The sequence below is a fragment of the Vicia villosa genome, unplaced genomic scaffold, assembly GCF_029867415.1.
Source record: "Vicia villosa cultivar HV-30 ecotype Madison, WI unplaced genomic scaffold, Vvil1.0 ctg.000606F_1_1, whole genome shotgun sequence".
NCBI lineage: Eukaryota > Viridiplantae > Streptophyta > Magnoliopsida > Fabales > Fabaceae > Vicia > Vicia villosa.
The window spans coordinates 465,998-479,021 of NW_026705278.1; the positions used below are offsets into that span (position 1 = coordinate 465,998).

General features: G+C 30.8%; 1 protein-coding gene across 1 annotated transcript; it reads left to right on the forward strand.

Annotated features, from left to right (window-relative positions):
- The first annotated feature begins 9,681 nt into the window (after window positions 1-9,681).
- On the forward strand, window positions 9,682-12,348 carry LOC131629825 (uncharacterized). The gene is made up of 3 exons (XM_058900625.1): window positions 9,682-10,129; window positions 11,060-11,304; window positions 11,665-12,348. Exons 2-3 carry the CDS (start codon window positions 11,062-11,064, stop codon window positions 12,181-12,183), a joined length of 762 nt encoding a protein of 253 aa, XP_058756608.1. The 5' UTR covers window positions 9,682-10,129; window positions 11,060-11,061; the 3' UTR covers window positions 12,184-12,348.
- Window positions 12,349-13,024: the final 676 nt, after the last annotated feature.

The window sequence follows — 13,024 nt, forward strand, 5'->3', positions numbered from 1 at the left end:
CCTTTTACCCTTAGAGGCTACTATTAAAAAGTGAAAATATTTGAATAAAAGATAATCAGTGGTTAAAATTTTATTTTTTAAAGGGGTGAATAAGTGAAATGTTATACATCCGAATTCATACTCTTGCAATTAAATATCTTTATATAACTACGAATTAAATTGACTTAACGAGACGCTAAATTAGTCCTCTAAACATATGTTTCGTTCTACGTTTGTAAACATCTATTTTATTGTACGTTTGTTTTTCCATTTATGCATAAAATTGCGTTAAATTATCACGTCTATAATAAACATACTTCATAGAAAGTACAAATACAAACCACATATTAAGTCACAAATGTACTACTAGAGCATGCATGTGCATTGTTTTGTGTGCAATTTGTAGAATCAAATGTAGTACTAGAATTAACAACTTTAACAAGACTTTGAGTGATCTCAAAGATACCAAGAAGATTTTTGGATAGGAACTGAAAAACAAAAGTACAAGTTGGCATGTCCACATGAATGATAAAAGGATGTGTTATTAATAGAAAAATCTATACATTGCTTAATTATCAAAAACATACAAGGATTGTGTGGCCCTTACATTTTTCACAATCACAATTTTGGAATCTTGAAGCCTTTTGGATTTTTATTGTTTTTAAACTTTTGAATAGTCCTACTACAATCTTTGTCTGTTAGAGATGAATGATACGTTGGGGTGGCAGGTTTCTTTTATTCAAGTCCTGGTTTTTATGTTTCTTCAAATAATAACCATCCACAATCATTGAGCAAAAAATTGAAGTTTCATTTACTTTTTTTATGCTTACTTAAGAATGTTTTTTTTTTTTTTTGTTGACATCCTTTCATTTTTTTTAATCAAACTTAGTAAGATTTTAAATTGCAATCGTATGCTATATTTGAATCTTGTCAAATATGAAAATAGTTGATGTCACCTAATTGTTACTACAATGTGATTGGTGAGATATCAAAAAATTTAATATCACTTACAATCAAGATTTTAAACTTTAATTATAGTTAAGGTCTAAATTTAATGTGATTCTAATACATCAAGAATCACAATCAAATACAATTTATGTAGACAAATTATGGTTGTCTTTTTTGTTGGGTTATATGAGGAGAATTTTAAGATTATTCATGAAATTTTGATATCAGAAATGTGATGTCGAATGAGATGTCACGACACTAATATCTGAGAACAAACACATATGGAACAAGTTGGTAATAGTAATGAAAAACAGTGCAGGAAAGTAAAAAACACAAGGAATTGTTTACCCAGTTCGGAACAACCTTCCTACTCTGGGGGCTATCAAGCCAGGGATGAAATCAATATATGATAGTATCAATTCAAAGTTAAACTCCCCCGTTTACAACTTCTCACTTAATCACTACCCTTCCTGTGACTTCTACAAAAGACTCACCTAAGTATGAGGCCCACCTCAAATCCCCTCAGTCATAACCAGTGACAAACAACACAAACAATCAAAAGTAGAAGACACTTTTCAAAGACACACAATTCTCAATGCTTAAAAGCTTATGAGAACTGACACTTACTCTCCTTGCTTAACAGCTTCGGAGATCAAACATTCAACACCTACAGGTTTGTGAATGAACAAATATGGAACTTACTGCACAACCAAATAAGGATTCCTAGAACCCTAACAAAATACAAATATCAGTCCAACTTAAAACTAGGTTTAGGCCAGTCTATTTATTGAATTAGTATTGACTGAATTGAGCCAAAAACCGCAGCAAGGAGGCTGCACAAAGTCTGTTACTTGATCTCACAGAAAATAGGTCTTTAATCCAATCTTTCCTAAATTGTCTCCAATTATAGAAATTGTGAAAACCAACAAATATCTCTGATTGAATCGATCTTGGATGACACATAAGCTAACTGAATATTCCACAATATTCTGTAGCTAATAAAACAACTGATACACTTGACAGATCAGCTCCAGCACACACGATGTCATACCTGCCTTGTTGGAACATCTTGTTCGACATGTTGAAATCTGTATGCTAGGACATTTTATTTAACATGCTTATGCTAGGTTAGTTTTACCAAAATGCATGCCAATCTTAGGAGAAACTACAATTCACTTTTGGTCAAGAGTAATTACATAAGTGAGACAGACATCACATTCTTATCCAAAACTTTAAGACATTAAGTTTATGTGTCATTTGATTTATATATAGATCAACTTTCACTTTTTCAAATAGTGTGAGACTTCTAACTCATATTCGTCATACATCAATCCACTTAACAAGTATGAGTCTATTCCCTTATATGTCCTCAGTAAAGAGAAGTTCTTTCATCCACATTCACATCTACTCACAAATTCAACAACATATGAAAATATGGTCATGTGGAGACCATTGTGAACATAAGGCTACCCATAATTGAAGAATGAGACATGTTGCTCATTTATTCTTTTTCTTGGTCATTTTTTGACCATTGCGTCTTATTATGTTTTAAATGACTAGGTAGCTGGACATGCATATGTTTTATATTATGTATGTTGAACTTTCAAGAATTTTCTTGATGTACTCTTTTTGTGACATCCATAACATTCTTTTAGAATGATCTCTAAATAATTTTTATTTAAAGAATCTTTTTCACTGCACCCAGATTTGTCATAGAAAAAAATGTTTAGAGCTTTCTTGAGATAAGCTATCTTTTTCTATTTTTTCAACCATAAGCATATCATTGACATATAATAAAAGTATGATGGACCAACCCTTTTCATATTTTTTTTCACAAAAACACAATGATCAATTGTCATCTTTGTGAACCTATTTTGGGTCATGAACAAATCAAACTTCTTGTACCATTGTCTTGGAGCTTGTTTCAGGCCCTAGAGACTTTTCTTCAAACAACAAACAAGGTTTCTTTTCCTGGTTCAATAAATCCTCTTAGTTGATCCATATAAATTTCATCATCTAGGTCTCCATGTAAGAACGATGTTTTAACATCAAGTTGCTCTATATCCAAATCTAGTTTTGAAAATAGACTAATGATTGCTCTAATTGATGTCATCTTCACCACTAGTGTGAAAAATATTTCAAAATAATTGTCCTTCTTTTGATAGCATCCCTTCACAAAGATCCTTGTTTTATATTTGGGGTTTAGGTTGTTCTCTTCTGACTTGAGTTTGAGCACCCACTTATTTTTCAATGCATTTTTTTCTTTTGGTAACTTAACCAAGTCATGTGTTTGGTTCTACTTTAGGGATTATATCTATTCTTCCATGGATAATGTCCATTCGATCTTTCCTTTTCTATGGGTACACATGCACCTTCCCTGAGTGATTTGCAATTAAGGTAATTGTAATGCCCTGGACTATTTTCAAGATTATCGACTGACTCCACAAACTAACACAGGTATTTTTAGCATGCTTTGTCCTCACTCATACACTTTCTGAGAAACTTCTCAGAAGGCCACCCATCCAAATAGTACTCCAAGTTAAGTACGCTTAATTATGGAGTACTTATGCTAACAAAAAGAAGATGCATCTTGTTTTTGGTAGCCTAGAGGATAAGAACTCCACAGTTAAGCATGCTTGACATGGAGTAGTATTTGGATGGGTGACCTTCTGGGAAGTGTCATGGAATGCGTGTGAATGAGGACAAAACATGCTGAAAAGACCCGTGTTGGTTTGTGAGATCACTCGGTAATTCTGAAAGAAATTTAGTGCGTTACAAATGGTATCAGAGCATACCTCTCCAAGTACGATGTGGTTCAGGGACGAACCAAGCGGAAGCTGGTAGGCATGTAACACTCGAGGACAGCGAGGGCGGGGAGTGGTTGTCGGTGCACGAGCCATGACAATGAGACACTCCCGAGACTGAAGAGGGCTAAGAGTGGTCGCCAAATTCATATCGGAATGAGAGAGATCCTGAGGTTGTACAGGTATGGGACTGTCTGGTTTAAGAAAGGCTTATAAGGATTGATGGGTACTATCTATACCAACAAGATGCATCTATTTTTTGATAGCGTAACAGATAAGAACTCCACAGTTAAGCGTGCTTGACTTGGATTAGTATTTGGATTGGTGACCATCTGGGAAGTTTCCTAGAACGCGTGTGAGTGAGGACAAAACATGCTGAAAATACTCGTGTTGGTTTGTGGGGTCAGTCTATAATCCTGAAAGCAATTTAGGGTGTTACAGTAACAAAGTATTTATTACCACTAAGGGACATTTCAAATGTTTCTAGCCTTCTAGAAAATCTTCACATGATTCAAGTATTTCTCCCTTTATGTTTGGAAGAATATTCTTAGCCAGAATCTCAAAGCCTTTCCCACTCATGAGGCTTAGTAGTTTATGCGACAACGTTTTGCTTTTATCTTGACAAACATTGATCTCTTCTTTATTTATCTTTATTTTCATAATATAATAGGATCATTTCTTTTTTCCACGAGCAATAATCATATTTCCCTTATTGAGCTTTAATCTACCACGTTCAAATTAATCGATCATGCCAACATCATTTTACCTTCCTTTTATGATAAAGTTTGGACACATGTCTGGAACATGTCTTACTTTTAACACATAATTTTTATAATTCTCTAAGACGGTGGTCCCTTCACCACTTACAATGATATTACTTGTGATATGATTTCCCATCTTCACAATAAAAAAAATTGCCTTTTTGGTATGATAAGAAAAATCGTTCATGAGGTGTAACATGGAAAGATACTCATTGGTCAATTGTTCAAATGCAATCATTAGATTCAACATTTAAATAATTGTTTTCTTCAATAAGAAATTTTTTGGTCATCCGAGGCCATTGCAACGAGGGTTCCGTCTTCCTTCTTTTCTTTGTGTCAATCAGGTATGGATGAACAACCACATCTTGTTAATCTCTCTTCAAGAATTGACAATGGGGTTTTCTATGGCCACGATTGCCACAATAATAACAATTGAATCTAGTGCGAGATTTAGATATACCTCAAGAATTTTCAAGGCCATTTTTTTTATTCTTACCCTTTCCTCTTTTTTCAAAGACATTGACTTTGACATCATTGTTCAAGCCTTTTTCACTTTGCCCTGCCTCTTCATTTAACAAGCACAAAGTCACAAAATCCATGTTAAGCTTTTTGTATAGAGTAGAATTGTTAAGAGAGTTTCCAACTCTAAGGCAATTAAATGAGGAGTAAAAGTGTTTGCAATTCGTCATATACCTTCATTTTAATTTTTCCAACTAATTTACAATATATTTGAAGGTTTATATGTTTGATCATATTTTGACTGTCTGAATACTCCAACTTCGTCAATCATTTATAATAAGATGGGATTTGTTATTGGGGGTCTTTTTTTGAATCAAGGATTCAAGTTTTGAGCACAACTCATGTTCGTTGATATAAGTTAATACATCCTCAAACAATCATTGATCTATGTATTTTTGAATCACAATTGTTACTTTTTGATTTTGCATCTCTTAGACTTCCCCTAGAATTTATCATTCTGCATGATTGATTCATGTAAGTCTTTGTAATATAAGTGGTTTTTCTATTATTGGCTTTTAATATGGGTAATTGGTAGTTGTTAGTTTGAACATAATCCTATCATGAGCGATAGAGCTTAATTTCCATCTTGAATTACACATGATACTATTTTATTCAACCAATAAGACAAATATTATATACTCGAATAAAAATGACTTCGTGAATATAATGCACCAGGTAAATTCACATGAAAGAGAGATGAGTCAATAGACATGCTTAAATACTAAGTCTTATCTTAACCCAAACTTCCCTAAACGTGCACAAAAACACTAACTTATTTTATCTCTTACAACAAACATAATTTTTTTTATGTGGAAGATGAAACGTTACAACCGAAACATATATTAAGAATTTTTTCTTGTGAATATAACTCCTTATTATCCAAAACTTCAAGAGTTCTAATATTATTGCTGAGAAATATCTCCATAATTATAGAGAATAGAACCATAATTTCACAAAAAGACATTTGAAGTAAATAGTAATTAAAAACCTTGATGTGACACTAACACTAAATAGATGAAGATGGGACACATATGTATAGTGGAAACATCCATATTGGATTCACAATAGACCATGCTTTTCTTTTTCTACTTCATACATTAAAAAAAAAAAACATTAACTCCTTTATCAAACATATCAAAATAATAAAAGTCTTTCCCATTTTCAATCATTGCATTATTTTATACCACCTAACTCCTCTAGCCTTTAATAGATACAAATTAAAACAGTAGGTTTAAAACTTAGCATAGTATAAAGAAAAAGGCCAACTTTATTATGATAAAAACTTTAGAATAAGAGTATGAAAGTATTGATAATGAATTTCAAATCCCAAGCCAATGGAATTTACTGTTTTCAATAAAACACCTGAAATAATTAGTACTGTGGAGAGCAGTGAAATCTCAAACTCAATCTCAATCTCAATCTGAAACTCAAAGAGATATATAAGTGTGGTAGATATTGTTGTGCATGTACGGAAAGAATAAGAAAAATTGAGAAGAGAAAATGATGGTGGGACCTACAAAGAAAGAAGCACTAATTGTTGATACATATCTTGATTAAGTCCTACCAAGACTTTGTCTGGAATATCTTGTTTGCTGGCCTACATTGGCTCATGTTTTAGGACTGTCATTTTTTTTTCATTATTATTATTATGTTTGTGGTCCCTACTCTTCCATTCTTTTCCACACATTACAGTGAAGCATATAAATTAAATATAAAATAAACCAAGAGCTAAGGTGGACCACTTATATACTATGGATTTATTATATTTATAAAGAGTTTCACATTGTTATATGAAATTTGAAATATGGACTTAGAATGTATTTTTAAGGAGAGACAGCTTTTTTTTTTTTTAAATTCGATAGTAGACTCTAATATTGACTAATTCGAGATTTCAATTAAAGTGAGAGTAAAATTCTATATAAATTTAATTTAAAATACAAATTTTTACTATTATATAATTGAAATTGAATTTAAAACTTAAAAAGATTAAAAATTTACCGTATTCATTTTATAAGTTTCTTTTGTAAACCTGATTTAAATTTGTTTAAATTTTAAGATAATATTAAAGTTTATTTAAGATTTGTTAGATTTGAAATTTTAAGTTTTTTTGTTGTTGTAAAGTTAATTTAAATTCATCTGAATTTTAAAATGATATTAAAGTTTATTTAAAATTTATTGGATTTGAAATTTTAATGACGACATATATTGTCACTTTTGAGTAGTAGTTAGTAGCCATGTTTTTCTTTACAATTAAATGATGACTTTTGTGGTTTTGATTTAACAAAAATTTTTTTAAAAGAAACATAAGTGTGAAAATTTAACTTACATATACTATTTTCTTTGTTTTTGTTGTCAAGATATTGTTTCAACCCTATTGATAAGGATGATTGCGAGTATCTAATTTAGAGAGGCGTAGCCAATTTTCATTATCAAAAGAATTTGATTAACAAGTATTTTGATTATATAATAATTGTTAAACACCTTATTAAATATATTTTATAGACATAGAAGAGGGACATATATATAATTTAGGAAAATTTCTTCACCCACCTCCTAATCTTCTTGGTCAGCTCTGGTGAATTTACCACAATACTCCTAGTTTCGGAAGTTCATTTCCGAAAACGTACTTTTTTTAAAAAAAAAAGGTGTTTTCGGAAATGTATCTCCGAAAAAGTGTTTTTTTAATATAAAATATTGATTTCGGAGATGCATCTCCGAAATAAAGTTATTTTTCAGAAAATGTGGTGTTTTCGGAAGTTCATCTCCGAATTCACCCCCCTTGGAGGAATTCGGAAATGTACTTCCGAAATATTGTCTGGACAAAAGAAAGATGAAAAACAAGAACGATTCGCTTTATTTAATCGGGTGAAGATTACATCGATCACATTACATAAGATTAAGGTTACATATTGTTAAACACGGGTAGGTGGGGATGAGTCAACATTTTGATAACATCATCCGCCGATCTTTGAAGTTTCGCATCCAACTCGATCGGGCCCTTCGAAGAAAATCGGTCGAACGTTGTCCACAACACCGCTAAATCTTCGTCGTTCTTGATCTCAAAAGGTGTGAACTTAATGTGTCCCTCGTCGTTAAGCGATGGCGAGCGGTACTCGAGCTTGACAACCTTTCGATTCTCGGGATAGTGCAAAAGCGTGTTGAGCGACGTTATCAACTCCGCAAACGGCGTGTCGCGCGAGAAGCGAAATTGGAACGGCATCGGGTAGCCGGTTTCAAAGTAGACGAATGCTAGGTGGGGGTAGGTTTGTGTCATTTGTGTTTTGTGGTGTGAAGAGGATGAAGAAGAGTGTGTTGTATTTATAGGGGAATAAATGAGTGATGTTTACCTGAAATTGTAGCTTTCTATGCTCCCTTTAACGTGATCAACGGTTTGAAACTTGATTTTAGGAGGAAAAATGGATGGAGATTGATTGGGTTTTGGAGAGGGTTTGGGGAAGTTTTGGAGAGGGTTTGGAGAAGTTTTGGAGAAAAATGATGAAATAGTGAAGGAGGGAAATTTGTATATGCAGCAATATTTTCGGAAATGAACTTCCGAAAATATTCACGGTTTTGAATTTTTTTGGCTTCGGAAATGTATCTCCGAAAACACCACTTTTTTGGTGTTTTCAGAGATGCATTTCCGAAGTAAAAAAAAATAACTTCGGAGATGCATCTCCGAAGCAAGAGCAGTTTTGGGTTTTCGCTGGGGGTGACCCCATAGGGAGGTGAGTAAAGAAAAATTCTAATTTAGATGGTAGTATTATATATGATTTGTAAGAACCTCGATTCAAGTAAAAATATGAATCTTCAACTTATATAATACTATCATCTAAATTATATAGATTGCTCTTCTATGACTATAACGTATATTTAACAAGATGTTTATATATATATATATATATATATATATATATATATATATATATATATATATATATATATATATATATATATAGTCACAAATATATAAATACATATTTGACTTGAATATATTTTTCCTTTATTTTATCTTATTTTACTATTCATTTTTCTACAATTTTAAATTATTGTGTATAAATGTGAGTTGTTAGTCTCATATTGTTTAAAAAAATGAAAGTCGAATATTTTATAAGTGAAATAACTCATACATTTATCACTTAAGATTTTAAATGAATATAAGGTGTCTCTTTCACTTATGTATTTCTCTTGATTAATCTCGTAAGTTTGAACTTTATTTTATTAGAAATTTTTATTTATGTCTAACGTTTTCTTTTTAAAAGTCTTATTTAACTTGAAAATCTATTTAAAAGATTTTACTATATTTTTATTTTTAAAGTCTTATTTAACTTGAAAATCTATTTAAAAAATTTTACTATATTTTTATTTTTAAATAGGTAATAATGTCTCTTATATACTGTTTAACCTATTTTTTAATAGATATGCGTATATAAACCTATTTATAAAATTTATTAATTTTTATAATAATTTCAACATAAATTATTTAATTAAATAAGTTTTAAAAAATTTAAATCAATTTTTTATTAGATAAATTAATCTATTGTAGATGATGCTTTGTTTTATTTACTTCCAAAAACATGATAATGAGATGTGATTGTACATATAGATAGATGCAAATTACTTTAAAGTGTGAATATATATTACACTCTCATTAAACTAAAGCATATGTTACAAATACAATATCTTCATATATATACTATATTATATTAACATATCTCTAACTCTCTCACACACACAAAATCATTCATAACTCTCTCAAAACATATATACAAACACATTGCTCCTCCAGCTTTTGCCTTCCTTCACAGCCTGTCAAAAACAACAACAACAACAAGATCATTATTCCATTTTTCTAATTCTTCTTGTTCCAAACCAAATACCTTATTTCAACTGCCAAGTGTCTTCATGCTGTCTATATGACTTTTCTCCAAATTCTCCAGATGTTCTTGCACTGCTTGGATTCATCCGTCCTTTAATCTTTTCTTTTTCCAACCATGATTCCACAAAAACCATAACAATATTTATCATACACCTCTTTTATATTACTTACTTACTTTATGGAAGAACTTGTTCAATGAACTTCTTCATAGAAACCTCCAATTTTGCTACTTCTTACAACAGGTAATGATCAACTTTGATTTTACATCAACTTTATTTTTATTTGAGTAGTTTTTTTTTTGTTGTTCCTAGAAAAGAAAGATAACTATGAACTTTTTCTATTCAATTGAGATTTGCTTTATGAGAACTACAAAGGAGAAATTGACACTTTTTTTTATGCATAGTTTTTTTTTTTTAGTGACAGACACACATAAATGCCTGCATCTAATGTTCATTGATTTTCATTCAACATGAAAGTTTCTGGAAATGTTTGGTTTTCACTTTTGAAACTTTTTTTCTATGAAAGTTCTCTCTCTCTCTCTCTCTTAGTACTTACTTCTTCTACTTTTGGTTTAGGAAAGTTTTCTCTGTTTTGACAAATTTAATCATACAACAAACTAGTACAGTATAGTTTCTATATATGGCTTGTATCTATGCATTCAAAAAGGTAGCAACAAAATCTTGCAAAAAAAAATATATTTTCAGATCATGATTTGAATTTCTGTTGGTTGGAGTAAAAAAATTTCCTTCAATTAGATTTTCATTAATATTTTTAGTGTTTGGTTTGAATATTTAGATCCACTTTCACATTCTTTCTTCAAAGATTATTTTTCTTAAACATAAATTTGTTAGTTATTTAAATCAGTTACAAACAGTTTTCAATTCTGTTATTAATAATCATATGCAGTACCACACTTCAGATGGAAGACGTGTTTGATGTCTGATAAAAATATTGGTGTCGTGTTTAGTGTCTTTCTCGGTGTAATTTAGAATTTTGTTATTAAGCTTATGAAACATAATTAGAATCAATCACTTCAATTTTTTTTAAAATGATTATTAAAGTCGAAGTATCTGTCGCATGTCTGATGTTCATATATGTGTTATGCTAGTGATTTGGGTAACTTGATAATTGTAAGCTACAAATGAGTTTATAAGTATTGATTTATTTTTCAGGAATGGGAACAAAAATTGAATATTCCATAAATCCACTAGCATATTTAGGAGACTGCAACAACTTCACATTGAGTGGTGTTGATGCCAGGGAACATTATCAGAACAAAGAAGCAAAAGTGATTAACAATCATTGTAGTATTGGTGTCAATAGTTTGAAGAATCCAATGGACAGGAAGCTTAACAGAAACAACATAGAATCCATCAAAAAGACAATGCAAATGCACGAGGACATCTTCAAAAACCAGGTATCATATTAATGTTTCTCTCTATAGGACCAACACCTCTGAAAAATGATGTGTCTGTGTCCGTGTCAGTGTCTGACGTGTCTGACATGATATCGATATGTCAGTGTTGGTGTCGTGTCTGGTGTTCATATCTGTCTGTGCTTTATAGTTTGCTCTTTCTTGCAAAATTCTCATCTTAATTCAAAATTCAAGTTTCTTTTCAATTTCTAATAGAAAGAAAATATGTTTTAAATTACGGTTGCGGTCGTGGTTGATGCAGTGTGCCAACAATTAGGATTGCGCTGTTATATTGCGATTGCAATTGTGGTTGAAGTTGTTACTAATTAGAAAATTTATTAATTAGTATTTGAAAATTTGTAGGTAAAGGAACTTCATAGAGTATACAATGTGCAAAAGATGCTAATGGATGAGCACAAAAATCAAACCAAGCAAAATAAATTTTGGACCCCTATGAATGGCACTACCATAGGTATAAACCAACCTTATTTTGTTCAACAACCAACACAAATTTCATTTAGCCATGTTCAAATTTTGAAAGAGGATTTAATGATAAAGGAAAGAAGTGGAAGCAATTCAGGAGATATAATAATCAAAAAGAGAGAAATAGATTTTGATCTTGAAAAGCCAGCAAGAAGTGATTGTGATGAAGAAGATATGGAAGTGGATTTAACTTTATGTATAGGAGGAAGCAACCAAACAAAGAATAAGAAGAAAAAGTCTTATAATTTGCTTCCATTACCAAATTCTTATGTCTCTTTTCAATCAGATAGAATTGGAGATTGTAGTGACCCTACCACTCCAATGAGCAGCTCTAGTGTTACATTTGATCAAGATAAAAAGGTTCCACATTGGTTTTCTCAAGGTTTAAAGCTTAAATAGAGACTTTAATTAACTTGTTTAATTGTAATATTATTATGATTATGATTATGATTATGATTATTATTCCTCTTTACTAAACATGGACCACTTGAATTTCTATATGGTTTCATGTGATGTGATCATATATTCCAATAAAATGGATAACTTATATTTATAGTTTCTTCATATGAGTGTGTCACTTTATGTGTATAGATAAGAGTTAGTGTATGAAGTGATTCTTAAATTACTTTTATGTTCGACATGTTATTTTCAAACTTTAATGCTATTGTAAAGGGTTAACATAGTACTATCACTTGATGCTTTATGTGAGTTTTTAAGTATATAATTAGGAAAGTCCACTCTCAAAATATTATAGAAAATTATAAAGGTTAATATTCCTTTCTTGGCCCAAATTCTTATTTTGACTATGTTGTTATCATCAACATTATTTTAGGTAAAAAAGTTATAACAATAATAAATAATAAATGTGCCATCACAAAGAGGATAAGAGCATCAAATGGGGAAGTTTAAATAATGGTGATCAATATCTTTGCTTTATTGTTTTTTATTTTGCAAACATATCAAATGGAAAATACTATTTTAAGCAATTATTTGTCTACATTACAAGGACAAATTTTACGGCTATATTGTATGGAGCTAAATGGTGGATGGTAAAGATTAAATAAGAAAATAAGTTTGTTATAGGGATGCTAATGTCAATACATAAGACAAGATTATGAATTATTTAGTATGTACTTTTTTTTTCTAATATGTAAGGAATTAATTCAAAAAGAGTACAAGTTATTTAGTATGTACTTGGTTTAAGTGCATGCAAATATACAAACGAAATTGTTCTGACATG